Source organism: Microplitis demolitor, chromosome 1, assembly GCF_026212275.2.
Source record: "Microplitis demolitor isolate Queensland-Clemson2020A chromosome 1, iyMicDemo2.1a, whole genome shotgun sequence".
NCBI lineage: Eukaryota > Metazoa > Arthropoda > Insecta > Hymenoptera > Braconidae > Microplitis > Microplitis demolitor.
Window position 1 is genome coordinate 15,813,549 of NC_068545.1, and position 19,446 is coordinate 15,832,994.

The 19,446-nt window shown below is 38.1% G+C and overlaps 1 protein-coding gene across 2 annotated transcripts in view; it reads left to right on the plus strand.

The window, feature by feature from the left end:
- The window catches only part of LOC103576039 (uncharacterized), a 74,392-nt gene extending 61,472 nt beyond the window's left edge, over nucleotides 1-12,920 (plus strand). For both annotated transcript variants that reach the window (XM_014441142.2, XM_014441143.2), the window contains 2 exons: nucleotides 11,149-11,393; nucleotides 11,461-12,920. In XM_014441142.2, the coding sequence (XP_014296628.1) occupies nucleotides 11,149-11,393; nucleotides 11,461-11,543 (328 nt within the window). In that variant the 3' untranslated portion in view covers nucleotides 11,544-12,920. The remainder of the gene's footprint in view (nucleotides 1-11,148; nucleotides 11,394-11,460) is intronic.
- Nucleotides 12,921-19,446: the final 6,526 nt, after the last annotated feature.

A 19,446-nucleotide genomic window follows, 5' to 3' on the forward strand; every position in this document is an offset into this window, starting at 1 on the left:
CAATTTCTACAACCTCATTGATAGCCCCGATGGTAGATCGTCCTTTCCGGAAACCGTGCTGATTTGTGAAAAAATCTCCTGTGGATTCGACATCTTTTTGGAGTCTGGCTTGAATTAGTTTTTTAAGCAGCTTCCCAGTTATATCCAGCATACAAAGCGGTCTGTATGATGACGCTATGATCGAAGGTCCCTTTCCTTTGTCGAGAAGGACGAGTCTTTGTCTTTTCCAGACGGGAGGGAACGTTCCAGTTACAAGGCATGCATTATATTTATTTAACAGGATGTAGGGGGATTTCTGGGCAGTTAGTTTAATTACCTGCGTTGATATACTATCAGGACCAGGGGCTTTTCCGAGTTTCAGGGTTTTTACTGCGATTTGCAGTTCCGAAATAGTGAACTGCAGCACTTCAGCGTTATTTCTGTGGTGACCCTTCTCCCGCGCTGAATGCTTTAGAAAAAGCTCGGCAACGATCTGGTTCATCATGGCTGGGCTTTTTGGCGGCTCCGGTAGGGTTCTACCAAGCTTTTTTGCGACTATTTGGTAGGCTTTGCCCCAAATATCGTTATTGAGGTCGTTGCAGATTTCGGTCCACAGCTTGCCTTTACTTTTCTTGATGGCTCTATTAAGCTCCTTTTTGGCCAACCTTGTAGTATGTATGCATGTATGTATGTATGTGTGTTTTTTTTTATTTTGGCGTAGGGATAGCGCGCTATCCAGGAGATATCATTTTGGCACGGACTCACCACCCTGGGACCGCTTTCGCATTGCTTCAGGATTGTATCCGTCTTCGCTTTCGAGCTTTCTTCTTTTTAATTATTATTCCTTACGCCCCCCAACCACTTACGAGATTAGAGGTTCGGACACTGCAACTTGCCTTCGTTCAGCGTCTTATTCCTTCTTTATTACTCTAGTAAGTAAAAATGACATTAAGAGCAAGACCTCCAAACTTCCGACCGCATCAAAAAATTAAAGAAATCAAATTTAAGCTTGGAATCTCTAGATTGAAGATCCTTTAGCAATTTTTTTTCTTTCGGCCATGATTATTGCGTAATTATTTGAAATAGCTTGAACCAGAAATTTTCTAAAATAATTTGTTTTTTTTTGGTCTACAGGCTTGGGGAAACTTTTTCAAAAAAACCAATGAAAAGCTTGGTTAGCAAATTCATTTACTGTCTTTGTACGACAATTCATTGCTGAAATATCAGCGTTCAAATGAAAAAATATCGTTTTGTCGTTGGTTCGATTATCGATATCTTTAAGGGCAGCTTTAATAGTTATTGGCGTAACTAGTAGGGTAAATTATTCATAACGCATACTGCGCATTAGAGACGAGTGCTAACACATCGCGGATGGCGGATTATGATTAAACCTACATGTTTCGCTCATAACTTTATTCAACTCATGTGTGCTATTAACGTTTTATTAATTGCCTGAAATGCGAAGCCTAAATAGTTGTTTAGTGACATGGTGAAAAAAAAACTTATAATATTAAGAATATGACAAAATTACAGGGATGTTGATTTAATTTAACGGAAATTCAAATTCAATGTCAAAGTTTTAATTCCACGTTAAAAACATTGGACATCACGATCTTGGCTGCTCGATGGATAACAACAGGGAGTTGTAATTGCCCAATATTCAGTTAGAGTCCGAAAGATAGTTGCGTTTATTTTTATTACGTCACAATGGCCGGAATGGTAGACATCTTTATTGCGTTTTGACAAATAATTTTTTACCAGTCGGTAAACGGCCATTTAGGATTCAGATTCTAGGCATGATAAAACGTGAATAGCGCATATGCGTTGAATAAAAACTTGAATGAATTCCTATATGAATTCACATCTTAGTTATCATACAAATTGATCACACAAATCGGTAACACTCGCTCGTACTTCTCGGTTATTATTATTCAACGATAATAATATTAGACAAAATTATAATTGTACTAGTTTTAGTAAACAAAACGATTCGCTTAAATTCGATACAAAACTTTTGATAACGAAAGTAAATAAAATATCATTTTATTTTTATTTGCACACTCCCACACATACAACGGTGAGTCTTAATCTAATACCTGACGAATGACGTCTCAATATGATACACACTCGGGCTTGACTGCCGTAGCAAATAAGATACAGATAATTCAAAATTTTCAGAAATGCACCAAATAAAATAAAATAAAAGAATGCAATATTTTTTCACCGTAACTCGATCACATAAAGTTGTCGTTCCTTTATCATGCGTAATTATAGAGTATCAATTATCTAAACCGCACAATAACACATTTCGTTTATTCGACTCACCAAAAAACAAAAATAACTCTGTAATACACCAATATCACGACTGACACATTAATTTTGCTATCGTCAGTAATTTGATTTTTTGAATTGTGCAATAAACAAAAAAAAACATTCGGGTACTTGTTAAGCTCAGCAAAATTATACATAAATTTTTATTTAATCAAATTACTCAATTACTGGAACTCAAATTACACAAACCGGGCTACGTTACACTTCACCCACCGGTCACTCCTCTCATTTCCTCCAGATCCTGACAGGCGCCAGCTGACTTTTATTTCCCCGGTATCGGCAACCGGTCTAAACATACACGTAAATTAAAACCTAATATCTAAATCCTTCGGATATGAGAGCAATGAACGGGGATAGCGGCATGTCCTGGTGCGCTCAGTATGCTAGGTTGTAGAGAGAGGGTCGCGGTTCTTAGGACGTGGAAGAAGTCGATTAATTACATTTAATTAAAATAAAATAAAGAAAAGAAAACTAAATGAAGTGGCCTAAACGGTCCGCGGTCGAGTTACTCTCGGTCCATTAAATGAATAAATACCTGAGTAAGACACCCGGAACCTCTCGTGGACGACGAATCACATAATTTAACACACTTCCAGATAAATAATAAAATAAAATAATTAATGCGGTAAATCAGGACGACAAATATCACGACAAACAGCTCCAAGAACCTTAAACTCAGAGCCACAAGCTCCAAAACGACATCAGTCAAGGGTGTGGTCGAGGCCTACCTTGGCGGCTCTCCGACTCACACCACTCGCTCCAAGGCTCCCAACTCGACTACTGGATCTGCTCGTACTCGAACGACTCCGCATCCCAACTCTCTGACACCATGGTCTTCCCTCAACTACTCTTCTCCAGTCTCCCACTTCATTCACTCGCACGCTCTACTACTTTCAGTCACTCTCACATCCTCACTTCTCCATCCATTCTTCCCCCACCACATATAAGCTGTAGACTCACGGGTCTTCCCGTAATGTCGCTCCCCGTGATATCCGAAGTTAGCAAACCTTGACTTCCTCGAGCATCGCAAACGAGTATGTATCACACCTTCGCACGTACTTCGTCACATCTCGGAACATGTTTGGCCAGTAGTAGTATAAGGCCAAACGGTGATGAGTCTTATCCACGTCCAGGTGACCTGCTTGCAGGGTCTCATGATTTTCCTGGAGCGCTCTCTCTCATCTCTTTAGGTAACACCAATTTCCAGGCGTCGACTTCATTGTCGATGGAATGATTTAGCCGGTGGTGATACCCGCCAGTCGGGAAATCGATTGGGCGCCCGCGTGATATCTCGGCTTTTACGCAGATACCACGGGTCTCGTACCTCCTAGTCCAGTCGGCCTGGAAAAAAGTGGTTTATTGGCAACTTTTCGAGAAAATGGTCCGATTTTGGATTTTTTTTTTTTTATACTCAGAAAAATATTCTAAACATTTGTGTGTATGTAGGAAGGTGTGCTTTTTTTTGTTTAAAAAATAGAATTTTTGCGTTGAGCTTTAAATTAAAATATCTCCGAAACTACTCAAAGGTAGTCGAGACATGCTGCTTATGAAATTTAGAGAATTGAATAACGAACAAAATGAGCCCAACCTGATGTCTCTACGACCACTAGTTTTCGAGATATTAATTTTTTAATGAAAAAAAAAACGCGGTTCCACTCGAGCACTTATAAACAAATTGCTGTAATTCCTCGAAAAATCTTTTGATTCACTTCGTTTTTTTCGAATTACAGCTATTGTTATCTGCTATAAGGGAAAAAATCAGCTTAGCTCCAAAAATTTTTTTGGAATTTATTTGAATTATATTGAGTTTTTCGAATTTCTGCATTAAAAAATAGTTAAAATAAGAAAAAAAATATTTTGATTGCATACAAAAATTTTGCCACCACCAAGGAATTGATATGAAAAAAAAATTTAGCTTACAAGTTTAAATAAATATGAGCTCTACAGAGACTTGAACTCAACTCCGAGATAGTGCGCGTGCGCCATTCCCCTTAAACCGTTGTCGGAGAAAAATCGGGGTAATAATAATAATGTAAAGCAAATAGTAATAATAGTAAGCGGCCGCTCAGATACTCAGAGTAATTTGGTTTTTTATCTTTTTTGTAATTTATTCTTTTTTTTTTTTTTTAAAGACCTAAATAACTTTTAAAAAATCGATTTGACAATATAGGTAACAATCGATTCCAAATTTTATGAATCGTCCAGAAAACCTATCGATAAAAGATTTCGAAAGCTTTTTGCTGTTCTTCCGCCCAGTGGCATGAAACATTTTTCTTGGTCAGCCTAGTCAGGGGTTCAGCCTCGGTAGCAAACTCTACTATAAATCATCAGTACTAAGATGATATACCAAGAAATCTTCTCATCTGCTTGAGGTTTCTTGGTATCGGGAATTTATGACGGGGAACTTCTCTTACTGGAGCGGAACCTGTCACTATAGCGACCTCGTGAACACACGAGTCTGCTGGACTGACACACACACACGAGTCCCCTGGACTGACACACACGAATATACTGGACTGATACACGTGAATCAAATGGGCTATTATACTCTGGATTATGGTTCTTGTGGAGAGTCGAGCAACCTGCCACGACTTCCTGGAAACTCCATATTGGCCCGACGAAATTTATTCTGACTCAAAATGACATGTTTTTTTTAAATATGTTGGACTCAGGGCTAAAAACAAAATCATTTTTTTTTTCCCAAAATTCATAATTTTGAAACAAAAAAAACTTCTCTGAAATTTTCAGGATCTCTTAAAATTCTTCAAAGGTATTGTAGTAAAAAATTTGAGCCCAAAATTTTGTGTCGCCATACGATTTTGACAATTTTTAAAAAGTCAAAATTCTATAAATTTTTTATTCTTAAAAATTCTTTTCAAAAATATTTTTATTTTTCAATAGCCCCGCGTTTGCTTTAAAACGAACAAAAGACCATTCCTGTATCTATAATAGTTTTTGAGATATTGCAGGACGCATGATGCGAAGTATCAGAGAGTGCTTTACGATTAAAAATTTTTTTTTGCCTCACTTCGGCAACTATTCCAATTATTATATCTTTGTTAGTTCACGGAATTAAGATAGCTTACATACTATTGTGATGATAATTTAATGGAGATTAATTCCATACTTATCAAAATTTTTTTTAGTGCAATAAAAACAGAAGAACATCAAAATAGTCTAAAAAAATTTCCTGTCTGTCAAGTGTATGAAACCCGTATAGACTGAAACTTGCGAAAAATCTATCAATTGAGTCAAATTTTTTTGTTTTTTTGAATTCTTCGAAAGAATTGTAAATCACCTATCGTGAATAGCTAGGTAACTCTGAATAAAAAAATCAAGAGACTGTTTATCTACATATTTCTATGTAAAATTAACATGGGTTGTAATATATCTATTCCTATTATGTACATTTATCCGACCAGAGGCGCTTGCGCTTTACCGTCCTAGTACAGCTGTTTTTTTTGTTATTATTTTAGAAACGTTGATTTGTTGATTGATCAATCCATCTATTGAATCAACTGATAATGTTAGCCGCTCAATACACATTTTTTTTGTATTTTTTTTAACTTCCTGCTAAGAAAATTGTAAATTTCTAAAAATTTGGGAACTTATTAGTTTCACCCTGATTTTCGAAAATCGAATTTTCATCATATGTCAATGTTATGAGGTCCTAGGAAGCTATTCTGACTATTTTCAGGAGGATGTCCGATTGTGTGTGTGTGTGTGTGTGTGTGTGTGTGTGTGTGTGTGTGTGTGTGTGTGTGTGTGTGTGTGTGTGTGTGTGTGTGTGTGTGTGTGTGTGTGTGTGTGTGTGTGTGTGTGTGTGTGTGTGTGTGTGTGTGTGTGTGTGTGTGTGTGTGTGTGTGTGTGTGTGTGTGTGTGTGTGTGTGTGTGTGTGTGTGTGTGTGTGTGTGTGTGTGTGTGTGTGTGTGTGTGTGTGTGTGTGTGTGTGTGTGTGTGTGTGTGTGTGTGTGTGTGTGTGTGTGTGTGTGTGTGTGTGTGTGTGTGTGTGTGTGTGTGTGTGTGTGTGTGTGTGTGTGTGTGTGTGTGTGTGTGTGTGTGTGTGTGTGTGTGTGTGTGTGTGTGTGTGTGTGTGTGTGTGTGTGTGTGTGTGTGTGTGTGTGTGTGTGTGTGTGTGTGTGTGTGTGTGTGTGTGTGTGTGTGTGTGTGTGTGTGTGTGTGTGTGTGTGTGTGTGTGTGTGTGTGTGTGTGTGTGTGTGTGTGTGTGTGTGTGTGTGTGTGTGTGTGTGTGTGTGTGTGTGTGTGTGTGTGTGTGTGTGTGTGTGTGTGTGTGTGTGTGTGTGTGTGTGTGTGTGTGTGTGTGTGTGTGTGTGTGTGTGTGTGTGTGTGTGTGTGTGTGTGTGTGTGTGTGTGTGTGTGTGTGTGTGTGTGTGTGTGTGTGTGTGTGTGTGTGTGTGTGTGTGTGTGTGTGTGTGTGTGTGTGTGTGTGTGTGTGTGTGTGTGTGTGTGTGTGTGTGTGTGTGTGTGTGTGTGTGTGTGTGTGTGTGTGTGTGTGTGTGTGTGTGTGTGTGTGTGTGTGTGTGTGTGTGTGTGTGTGTGTGTGTGTGTGTGTGTGTGTGTGTGTGTGTGTGTGTGTGTGTGTGTGTGTGTGTGTGTGTGTGTGTGTGTGTGTGTGTGTGTGTGTGTGTGTGTGTGTGTGTGTGTGTGTGTGTGTGTGTGTGTGTGTGTGTGTGTGTGTGTGTGTGTGTGTGTGTGTGTGTGTGTGTGTGTGTGTGTGTGTGTGTGTGTGTGTGTGTGTGTGTGTGTGTGTGTGTGTGTGTGTGTGTGTGTGTGTGTGTGTGTGTGTGTGTGTGTGTGTGTGTGTGTGTGTGTGTGTGTGTGTGTGTGTGTGTGTGTGTGTGTGTGTGTGTGTGTGTGTGTGTGTGTGTGTGTGTGTGTGTGTGTGTGTGTGTGTGTGTGTGTGTGTGTGTGTGTGTGTGTGTGTGTGTGTGTGTGTGTGTGTGTGTGTGTGTGTGTGTGTGTGTGTGTGTGTGTGTGTGTGTGTGTGTGTGTGTGTGTGTGTGTGTGTGTGTGTGTGTGTGTGTGTGTGTGTGTGTGTGTGTGTGTGTGTGTGTGTGTGTGTGTGTGTGTGTGTGTGTGTGTGTGTGTGTGTGTGTGTGTGTGTGTGTGTGTGTGTGTGTGTGTGTGTGTGTGTGTGTGTGTGTGTGTGTGTGTGTGTGTGTGTGTGTGTGTGTGTGTGTGTGTGTGTGTGTGTGTGTGTGTGTGTGTGTGTGTGTGTGTGTGTGTGTGTGTGTGTGTGTGTGTGTGTGTGTGGATGTAAACTCTCCATGTCTTTTTAATGAATTAACCGATTGAGATGGTTCTTGCGGCAATCGAAAGAGTTTGTTGGCCGTCTATTTATCTGGAAATTTCAGATTGATTGATTAGACGACTCTAAGACATTCAAGAAATAAAAAAAAAAGATTTTTTTTTCGTTTTTTTTTTTAATTTTTCAGGCACGATTTCAAAATCTAGCCGGCTCTGAAATAAAAAAAAGCGCGTCGATTGCCACCTCAAGTATCTCCATCGGTTCATTCGATCGAGAGATATCGTTGGTGAGAAAAATGGAGAAAAACGGTATTTTCCAATTATCTTGGAATTAACTCATCTAATCAATTCCTTAACTTAGGCAGCTCTAAAATTCAATAAAACGCGTTGACTGTCACATTGAACGTCAAAATTCGTTAATTAGTTCAAAAGGTATCGACAATGAAAAGTTTAAAAAATAACATTTTATGTCATTTTTCCCGGATAATCAATAACAGTGTTGCCAACCTACCAACTTTTTATATTTTAAGGTTTTTTGGCTAGTTATCAATATGTTATGCACTTATTCCGTGCTACACTGCATTTTTTACATACATTACTTGTTTTTTAGTGTATTGACTCATAAATCAACAACCGAACCCAAGGTATATGCCTACTTGCATGATTTTTTGTAGTGTCCTGAGTACGTTAACAGACTCGTCAGTAAGGCTATGTTAACGCACTCTTGCCTTAGACTACATCTCTTACTAGTACGCACCGGCGTTAAACTGTGTTGTGAGCTTCAGTCGAACGCTATACTAGCAAGGGAAGACGGATACATTCCAAACTACTTGCAAAAATGTGTTGGGTGAGCTGTTATACACCTTGAAAGTATTAAAATAACAAAAATATGCCAGTTTTTCTCTATTACAAGAGTTCAAATTATTTAAACTCTTAGTTGATCCTTTCTATCGCCACCGTCCATCTTACGATATTAAATAAATTATTATTATTATTAGAAAATTTATTTTGGAAAATTGCATGATTTTTATGTTATTTTTATCAATTTTGTACACTTCGGCAGTGTAGAGTCTACACGTGGCAACATTAACCTTTCCATCAATATTAGCAAAGTAGCGGTGGAGTGACTAATAAACCGTAAAAAGTCAATTTTTGTATGTTTTTCAAATCGATATTATGGATGGAAAATAATTTTGAACTTCCCGCTAAGAAAATTGTAAATTTTCAAAAATTCGGGAAGTGATTGTATTCACCCCGATTTTCGAAAATCAAATTTTCATCAGATGTCGACGTTTTGAGGTCCTCGGAAGTTATTCCAACTATTTTCAGAATGATGTCGAATTATCGGTGTGTATGCGCGCGCGCGCGCACGTGTGTGTGTGTGTGGATTTGAACTTTCTATATTTTTCAAATGAATTTATTTTCCTGAAAATTCCAGATTGATCGATTTCAAGGTATTAAATAAATACAAAAAAAAATTTGTTTTTTATTTTTTTTCAATTTTTTGGAAACGGCTGGTTTGGTTGATTTTAAAATCTAATCAGCTCTGGAACATAATAAAGCGTGGCGAATGCCACCTCAACCATCTTAATTGGTTAATTCGTTCGAGAGATATCGTTGGCGAAAGAAATAGAGAAAAACGGTATCTTTGAAGTGACTTATCCTATCATCCCTAAATCTAGGCAGCTTTATAACAAACGAATGCATTGATTATCACGTAAAACGTCAAAATCGGTTAATCAGATCAAAAGATATGGGCGTGGTAAAATCACAAAAATAACAATTTACCGCCTTTTCCCGGATAACTCCGAATATAATTTACCTCATAGGCCAAAAATCATACCAGCTCTACGTCTTTATGTTTTTTCTCGATCACCACATAATGTTACGCACCATGTTCTTTAGTTTAAATGATATTATCGGCAAGAAAATAAAAAAATCACCGTTTCGAAGATTTTCCTTGAATACTTTATATATTAATGCTCTCATCTGAGTCAAAACTCATTTTAATCTATATTTTGATCAGTTATATGAATTTCTGCCTGAATACAATTGTTTCGTTGAACAAAATCGTGAATAAAAATTAAAAAAACGCTTGTTCATTAATTATTTTTGATTTTTAAATTTTCAAACTTGAACGTAAAAGTAAATTGCTTGAGAATGTAATCCCAATAATTCTTTTGAGCCTCTTGAGCTTGAAAACAGCCGGAAGGTGTTGGGCTGGCCCACAGGGCCTACCGTCGCTCAGATTTTTTTTTTCAAAAATCAGAAATAAGGCTTGTAAGGGAATTCATTCTAGTTTCTAGAGCTGTCCTCAACATGACTATGTGACCAATAGTTGCTGAAATATCGATAATCAAAGACATTAGGATACTTTTTCATTTGACTGCTGATATCTCAGGAGGAAATTTGGCACGTTTTATTGAGTAATAGAGCTAATTAGATTTTGCAATCAATCCATAAAGTATACTAAAAGTTGTCCAAAAAAAAAACATTTCTCATAAAATTCTATTTTTTGAATAACTCAAAACATACCGGCTGATCAAGCTCATTTTTCTACAGCACCTGGGATTCAAGAAGCCGCTTCGAATACCACCTTAAAGATCTATATTGGTTTATCAGTTCAAAAGTTTTAGAATATTTACAAACTTTCGTATGTACATACACACATACATACACGCGGACATCCTCTTAAAAATAGTCAGGATAGCTTCCTAGGAACTTAAAACATCGAGATGTGTTCAAAACTCGGTTTTCGGAAATCGAACTGAAACCAATAACTTCCCTCTATTATTGAAAATTTCCATTTTTTTAGCGAGAAGTTTAAAATGTAATACCTCTCATTAAAAAAATGATTTACTCAATAATGACATTAGAATTAAGTTCAATAAAGATCCGGTGAATCATGCAAGGTGCCGTTAGTAGTTATAAGATTGAAAAGTCCAAGGGACTCATTAGTTTGCAGAAGCAGCCATTTGGTTAGCGTGTGACTCGGACGATCACCAAATTAAGTAGCATTAAGCAGGGTTACTACCCTCGTAGCTATCTTAGTCAAGATCTTGAAATCACAGTATATACAGATATAATATTTCGCTGTATTCTCCTTGACTTGCTCAAGATTTGCTCTAGAATTGATAAATTGCCACTAGGGTACTTAGTTGGGTGACCGCTTAGCCACGCGTTGAGCTTGAACAGAAGTCTGTGTGTCGACTGTACTGGCAATGGGTTTTCTCTGTGGTTTCCCCTTGCCGCTCCACTCCCACTGCAAGGTGGGGTGTAGGGAATCACGTAATGATGCAGTACAGCAGGCACAAGTCGGGCTACAGCCGCACGATAGAGGCAGAGAGTAAGAGAAGAAAACAGTTGCGGTTGAAAGGCAAAAGTGGAAATGGCTCTAGAAATGAAAAAAAATGCAAAATTAATAATTTAACAGCTTATATAATCATATTGACCTTAATATTATAATATATTTTACGTGTATGCCCAGAAGGGTGCGGCAACAGTCTCTTGTAAAATGGAGGCAGACCTCGGTCTCGTTACATTTATTAACTAATATAATATATTTGCTAGTTCACAAGAAAGAAGAAGCTATATGACGGGTTGTCAATTTATGTGGAACGTTGATACAAACCAATATAAAATAATAAGTATCTTTCCTGTTACTGAGTTATCAGAAGAATTCAATGCTGGAGCAGTGGAAGATTGGAGCCCTACATGGAATCCAACACGTAATTTTATTTCAACACTCAGAAAAACAATTAAACAGATTTACGCTCGTCCAGTACGATACATACATCATTCAGCAGGGTTTTCAGGTTTGAATACAAATTTCTATTACAATTTTTTACTTATAAACGCCTATACTAAGATTATTTTTAATAGATTCACTATCTCGAATAATTGATATGGACAACTTAACGGCATTCTACTTGACAACAATGCCTGAAAATAATAGATTATACTGAAGAACAATAATTTTTGAAAATTCAAATATGATGGGGCATTTATACTGTTTCAAGACTTCAACATATAAATATCAATGATTTATTAAAATAAAATTTATCACTTCATAAACTCGTTTTCATTAAGTTATAATGTTTTGAAAAGTATACCTGAAAAGTATAACAGGGTATATCTTAACCTTGAAGATAATACTCGGTTTTTCAGAACCGGAGATATTAATTTAAAAAATCTGGGCCGTTGAAATATACAAGAGTGAGAGAGGATGAGGGATTAAATTTATTTAACACAACTTTTAATTAACATAATAAATCAGATTTTATTTAACCAATAACAACCTGCCCACCAGGCTTCTATTCTTCTTCTAATTATTATAAAATTTCTTCACTGAACTTTTATTCCTTGATTACTAATGAGTCCCCTGGACTTATCATTCTTATAACTACTAACGGCACCTTGCCTGATTCACCGGATCTTTATTGAACTTAATTCTAATGTCCCCTGGACTTAAATTATTATTAATTGCCTACCGGCCTGATCCCCTGGATCTTAATTTAAAAACTTAAGTCCTCTGGAATTATTCTATCACCCCCCTCCCTCACACACACACATTTATCTATTTAATTGTCCACCGGACTTAACTCACACACACACGCTTTACGATATACTAAATTCCCCTTTTTACACACTTTTTTCATTACACCAACGGACTACATTTCTTTATTATTAATTTTCCACTAATGAATTTTATTGTAATTCTATACGATAATTTATCAATACGTTTGAATTTCACGTAAATTTTCCTTTTTGGATTTATTGTACTGTGAAAACTTACGTGAAGCCGATGATTCTACTTTGGACTCTTTTTCTTAGACTTTGGACTCACTTACTGACTTTCCATCCAATCTCAATTTCCATAATTTTTACTTTACGAATTATTAGCGGCTGAGGCAGCCGTTCGGTACGCGCGTGGCTCAGGTGATCACCGTAGTTAAGTAGCATCGAGCAGAATCACTACTTGGTTGGGTGACCGTTTAGCCACGCGTCGGGTTCGAACGAAGGTCTCTGATCGTTAGGCGCGGGATGAAGATCCACTGATCGGTAAAATGGGAATTTCATCGACCACTGGAACTTCACCCAAACCGAAACTGTACTGGCTAGGTTTTCTCTGTGGTTTCCCTACGCCACTGCATCTCCATTGCACGAGGGAGGTAGCAGGGCATCATCGTAATGATGCAGTACAATCATAAGCACAAGTCGGGCCACAGCCGCAAAAATTAAAAAGAGGCGAGAAAAGGGAGAATTTGAATGTAGTAAAGTCTTGTAAAACACTATGAGTAATACAAGTAAATAAAAATAAAAAAAAATAATACTTTACGAATTATTCTAATGAAATGTTTTTTTAAAATTTATAATTAATTGCTACGTCCCTAATATAATAAATTAATTTAATAGTTAATTCTGGCTTTCCTGCCGAAAACTTATTCTATTGAAGACACAGGATTGTTAACGCTTCTTATAACTTTACATTCGGTGTTAATTAATTTACTAATTCTCGCTTTCTTGCTGAGAATTATTTTACCCACAGCACTACTATGCTAACAATAAATTTTGCACTTTTCACTGGATGTTACCCTTGGCGTCAATCTGAATTTCCTTAGTCTTCACTTGGTTTCCGGCCTCCTGGACAAGGCTTACGGCAGATGGACGTCCGTTTAGCTTGTCGGCTCGACTGACTCTCTACCGTTGTCCTATTTCAATCGCGATTTCGAACAAACCAAATTAGTGAATGAGATTTTAAAATACTTGCTACTATGAATAATTTGCGGAGTTAACGTGGATTAAATCCTCTTCGGAATGAAATTTACTCCGAAAGTGAGTTTATTTCAATATTGAAACTCCGAATCAGAGAAAATTCTGATTTAAATAAAATCCACTCCGAAATCAGTCCGCAGAAAATACAAACTTCCTATTCACGCTGTATGCGGAGTGGTTTTTTTTTAAACTCCGAATCCCAAGGAGTGAATACGGATTTAAATAAAATCCGTGATCACTTCGAATACACTTCCGATTTTTAACAGTGTGATATCAATTAAATCTTAAATAGAAAGCAAAAATGTTTTTTATAAAATTTCAGATACTTTCGGTGTAGCACGGTAATCTTCCTGATGGTCTCCCTTGTCGTCCAGTTGACGGTCATGCTCATAATTTTGCTGACGCTATCGCTCACCATCTTGCTCGTCAACTTGGTGACGCTTTGATCGACATCAAAATGACGGTTTTGCTCGTCATCTTGCTATCGATATTGCTCGACATCTTGTTGACGATCTCGTTCGACATCTTGCTGACGATTTTGCTCGTTATCTCGATGGCAATCTTGCCCGATATCTTGCAATCGATCAGCAAGATAAGCAACAAAAGTGTCAGCACGAATACTTGCAAAATCACTAGCTGGCTAATTAGAGAGATTACCAGCGATACAAACAGCAAGGTCACCTGCAAGACGTCTCCTAGAATGATCGGTAAAAATACTAGCAGATTAATTAGCTATATTGCTTACGTAATCATTAGAAAAATCATTAGCAAAACTATCTTTGCGATAAACAGCATGACTATCAAAAAGATAACTAGCACGGTATCTAGCAAAATGGTCCACAAGATGTCCAGCACTACTACCAGCGTGATAAACATTTAGATGATTGCCAGGACCTTCAGCGAGATGCTCACCAAGATCACCACGTCGTTACCTACATCACTTCTTCGTCACTTGGAAAGGATGACCACTGCAAACATCAGCAAGATAACTCACAAGACATCAGTAAGACGGTCAGCTAGATAACCACTAAGTCAATTAGGTCAAACAGCAAGATTACCAGCAAAATAAACAGCAAGAACACCGCAGCAAAACAATCAGCAATATCACTAGCTAGATAATTAATAAAATAACGTTCAAAATTAATAATTTATTAATAAATAAAAGTATTTACAGCCAACATTTTAAACTTATTACTTTTTTATAACACTAAAAAACATTTTTAATCTTGAATTATTTATTAATCTTTCATTTCTCTGATGCTTTTACTTGATTCTTCTTCGCTGGATTTTTTAAATTGTACAAGAACAATGTGACACATCTATTGAGCTCTGTTGTCGTCATCTGGTTTTCTTTTTTTGTATTCTGCAATGTAAACCCTAAAACAATATGAAACATATAGTTACTTAGATAAAATCAACAATTTCATAAACTAAAAGTAGGAGAGTCACCCCCATACTATGGACCGTGTACGAAATTTACTGATGATCGCTCGCCGTATACTCCTCCAATACAGCCCAGTCTGAGATTACACCCACTATCCATTCAGTAGCAAACGTTAGGTCTAAGATAGACTAACGCACACCGGATCTCCGAAAAGTTGGTGTATTTCCCCTATTCAAGATGTCAAAATTGAGGCTTGCCAGCATGTCCAGGAGCTCATTTCCCCGCGTATCGCTATACTCCATGCCCCATTCGATCGATTTTGCATTAAAACCACCACCTATTACGGTTTCTCCTTCAAGATTGCGGAATACTCTCGAGTTCGTCGACCCTCTTTCGGAAGTTAGCAATAGGCTCGTTGGGGTGAAATAACACGACACGACGGTAACTGCTGGTGTTTTAACCCACACAATGCCCGTCCCCGATGCACTATCACGCACAGAAAGGCGACTTTGATCTGGGATCCAAATTGCCGCTGGGCCCGATTGGTAACAGTACCAATTCGGTCCAGACACAGAGTGATACTGCTCTGAAATAAGAACAATATCAACTCTGTTGTCACGATTTCTCAGGTAAAGCAGATCAAGGGCCAGTTTGCATCGTTGTAGATTTGCCTACAGTACCTTAGCCATTTTTACACCGTCCAGAACCCGCCATGTGCTCAAAGGTTCGCCCGCTCCCTACTGCTGCACAGAGATGTCAGCGCGGACGCTTGGTACAGGCCCTCTACTGGTGACCCGCTTCACCACACTGCCAGCAGCAACCGCCCCGGTCCTCCTCAGCCTTGCACGAGCCCGCAAAATGACCCAGTTCTTGGCATCGGTAGCACCGCTCAAGTCGCTCCCAGCCGCGGATTCGGCAAATCAACCAGCTGACTTTGACCTTTCCCAAAGTCTCCAAGGTCTTAGCAGCCTCGATGAGAGCGCAGACGGCTCCCCATTTGTTGGTTTATGTGATAGACACATTTATTCCGTGCACACTCCCATCGGTAGCTTTCATCAGGGCCTTTTTGACCTCTTCAACCGTCGTAGCAGCGTCCAGCCCGTCTACTACCACCGTGGCGGTAGGAACGAGATGGCGCACCTCCACGCTTCCTCCGGCTACCTCAGTAATCCTTCTACCGAATGTCTAACGATCTTTTACAAATCTCTCGAACTCGATAAGAAGACCATCTTTTCTGGCAGTCCTTACGGCCTTAGCCCCTAAGCCCAATTCCTCCGGGTAAAGCCCCGAGCGCAAAGCCCTCAGAATTTCACCAGAGGATTGGGACTTACCTGGGTCTGTTAGCACTGCCTCCGGTCGTTGCTTCCTTCTCGACCTCTAGGCATCCTTGGCTGCTGTCGTTTGTCCCGTCCCTGGTCCGGTCCCTGGTCCTGGTCCCGGCCCCGTCCCTGGTCCTGGTTCCGTCGTCTACCATACCCTGAACCATGGCTGCCTCTTCCTTTTTGTTGCTCTTCTTTTTCTTCTTCTTTTTCTTTCGGTCCACCCGTTGAAATGGTACCTCCTCCGGCTGCTTTTGTTGAATTGACTCCGGCTCCCGCTGAGTTTTCTGGTTTGCAGCTTCGATTTCACCATTTTTGGTGCGCTGCCTTCTCCCATGCGCAGTGACGACTGTGAAAGTGCCGTCAAGCTGCCGCAGCACATTTTTCTCCGGTCCATCAGCTGGGCTAATTGCAGGTCTCTTTTTCTTTCAAAGCACCGGTGTCTTCAGTTGACCGCAGACTCTGGGTCCATTGGGGGCTATTGGGCGTTGTTTGCCAAGGCCCTGTAGACGGTCTGGTATGCGCGGCCCCAAGGGTCATTGTCAAGATCGTTGCAAATGCTTTTCCAGCACTTACTTTTGCTAGACTTGATAACTTTTGTTACGTTCTGGCTCTACTTAAATTTAAATAAAATTTTTAGAAACTTTTTGTTTTGAAGTTTCGAATTATTTATTCGCCACGGCGGGCGAATAAACGATTCGACACTTCTTAGAATCATAAATAAATAATAAATTAATAAATCGTTACTTTGTTGGCGATATTATATTATCCATCACCAACAATGTAACGGAAATCTCTTGCGAAAAGAAAATTACCGTAGCTCGCAGATAGTCTAAACAGATGACGATGCATGAGATCTGGGCCACGATGATTCTCTCATAGAAAACCTGAGATGCACCGTTAACACTTTGATGAATGTATTTAATCGAAGAGCAGCAGGATCAGTTAGTTGATCGCAAGATCTCAAAGAGCACAAAACTCTGTACAATTAACTGACTGATTTGCCTGTCTCCATCGGTTTGAAGGAATAAAACCTAAATTTAAACCTTTGCATAAATCTTTGTCTAAGAACCTTATAAGGGGCGAGCGCTTACTAGCTGTTCCACCCTTCCTTTACTCAGAGTGCTAATCAGCAGTTCGGGCTCCTTCACCACCTATCATAACTATTTAGTAACTGTATTAAGCGTAATTGAACGGAAGAATAGACGCTATTAAGCACAAAGAGCTTTGATAAACTTTTTTTAAGAAACTGCAGACACGTCTGAAGTGTACGAAAAATCACCAAGGAATGATGGACAATCGATGACTCTATCAGGTGGTGTCGATATGTTCGTTGTACCCCTAATTATTCTTTTGGGTGTCTGTAATTGGTTATCAGTTTCTACCCGAGCGTCTTAGCCAATTAGAGACTCTCAGAGGCCCTAGTACCCACTACTAGTATTACCCCACCTAAGGGTAAGTGTGGCTGGCTTGCGTTCCCCCGCCAACTTCCGAGATTTTCTGGAATTGCGAGCCTCTCGCTCTAACTGTAGCGGCACGGGTCGATGTCTTCGACTTTGCACCTCAAACCATAGGGGGTGAGAGGTTCACATGCCTCAACTTGTTGTTTACACTACAACACTGTAACTTATAGACGCAGTAACGTCTTAATCCTTTGTAACTCGAGTACTTAACAGAGACTCTTTGTAGTTCCTCGACCTGTAGACGAATATTTTCATCGGTATTCTTTAGCGGATTATTTGAGTGTATTACAATGAGAATTTTGTTTTTACACTCGATACTGAGAATTATGACAGAATCGTTAACTTATGTTTGTTTCTTCGAGACTTCGAAGTACGAAATATGATTCCTTATATAATTTAATCCCCCATGTATGTTATTTTTACTTGACTAACTTAAATAATATTTTAAGCTAGAGATAAAATAAAATAAAATAAAGTGAAACAAAATAAAATGAAATAATATTTTATGATCGGAATTTTTGTAAACTCTAAGGATTAGACAAAGGTATGAGCTAAACATAAACTGGAATTTATAGTTTTATTTGTCAGATTAATAATGACTAATATTCTGTAGCGGGAATTATTTTTCTTTATAATTCCTTAATTCAAAAATCAAATTACTTAACTACTTGAATAACGAATTCTAACCGAAAAATCTAGAACTAAAAATTGCAAACAAATATACACAAAAATGGATAAATGATGCAAGGCTTTTAGGTGTTGTGGGCCTTTTGTTTTGGGAGCTCCACGTTGGGCGCCAATTTTATAACACAAAATCTATCTATGCATACGTTAATACGCTAAATTTTACGCTACAACTTCGTTTTCTATCTTTAGCCTCCAGTCTCAATACTAACAGCGCGCCAGGTAATTTTTATCGCTGGAATCACCAAACCAGTAAATCTTATAGTAGAGGAGACCGTGGGAGATCGACCTTCATCCATCGGATAACTAGATGAGACATATTTTTTATCAAATATAATTTATTAACAAACATGCCTATGATGGCTTGGCTATCAAAAAGTGTTCATGGCTATTTTTAATTAAATTAATTTTAATCAATTTTTTTTCATCACCTTCACACTTTTGATAACCGAATGAATTTCATTTCAACTGATAGTTTTCAACACACAGAATATGCCTTCGTAGGCTTGTCTATTTATTTCTGTGCATGGCTACCTGCCAAGCAGATGTAAACAGGTAAGTCAATATAGGAAACTGTAGTGTTCTGATAACCAATCGAAATTGGTATCATAAGTAAGATATTTTAATGACAAAACTAATCGTATAGGCTTGTCTGCAAAAAATCGTTCATGAAATATTATTGTCAGGCTACAAAATTTTAAAATTGGAGCTATTTGATAGGTGCGAGAGAGAAAGTAGAGCGACCGAGGTCCGTGTAATAGATCAAGACACAACATAGCAGCTACACGCTACCTGACCGTTGAATGTATCCGAGTGCGCATGCTCGCATACATGTGAGTGACAGAGACAGCATTGATTTATCACAGTCGACAGTAATTTTAAACTCTAATTTATTATAACTCTAATTTAATTATATTAGAAATACTTACGACTTTAAAATAATGAAAAATAAATTATTAAATATATTAATAATAAAAAAAAATTAATTCAACTAAATTTTTTTTCATTTTGCAGCTAAATTATAAAATTTTAAAATTATAAAAAAATTTATATTCATTATTTAAAATATATTATAGAGAATAATCTATATTATTAAGAGAATAAGGAAGATTTTGGTCCCGCCATATTTACATGCTAAAATGAGTTAATGTTATTAAATTTTATATCGTTAAAAAGATCTTGACTTGAATTTGTGTCTTTTTATAGTTTAAACACTTTTTTATTGACAAATATTGAGATAAAG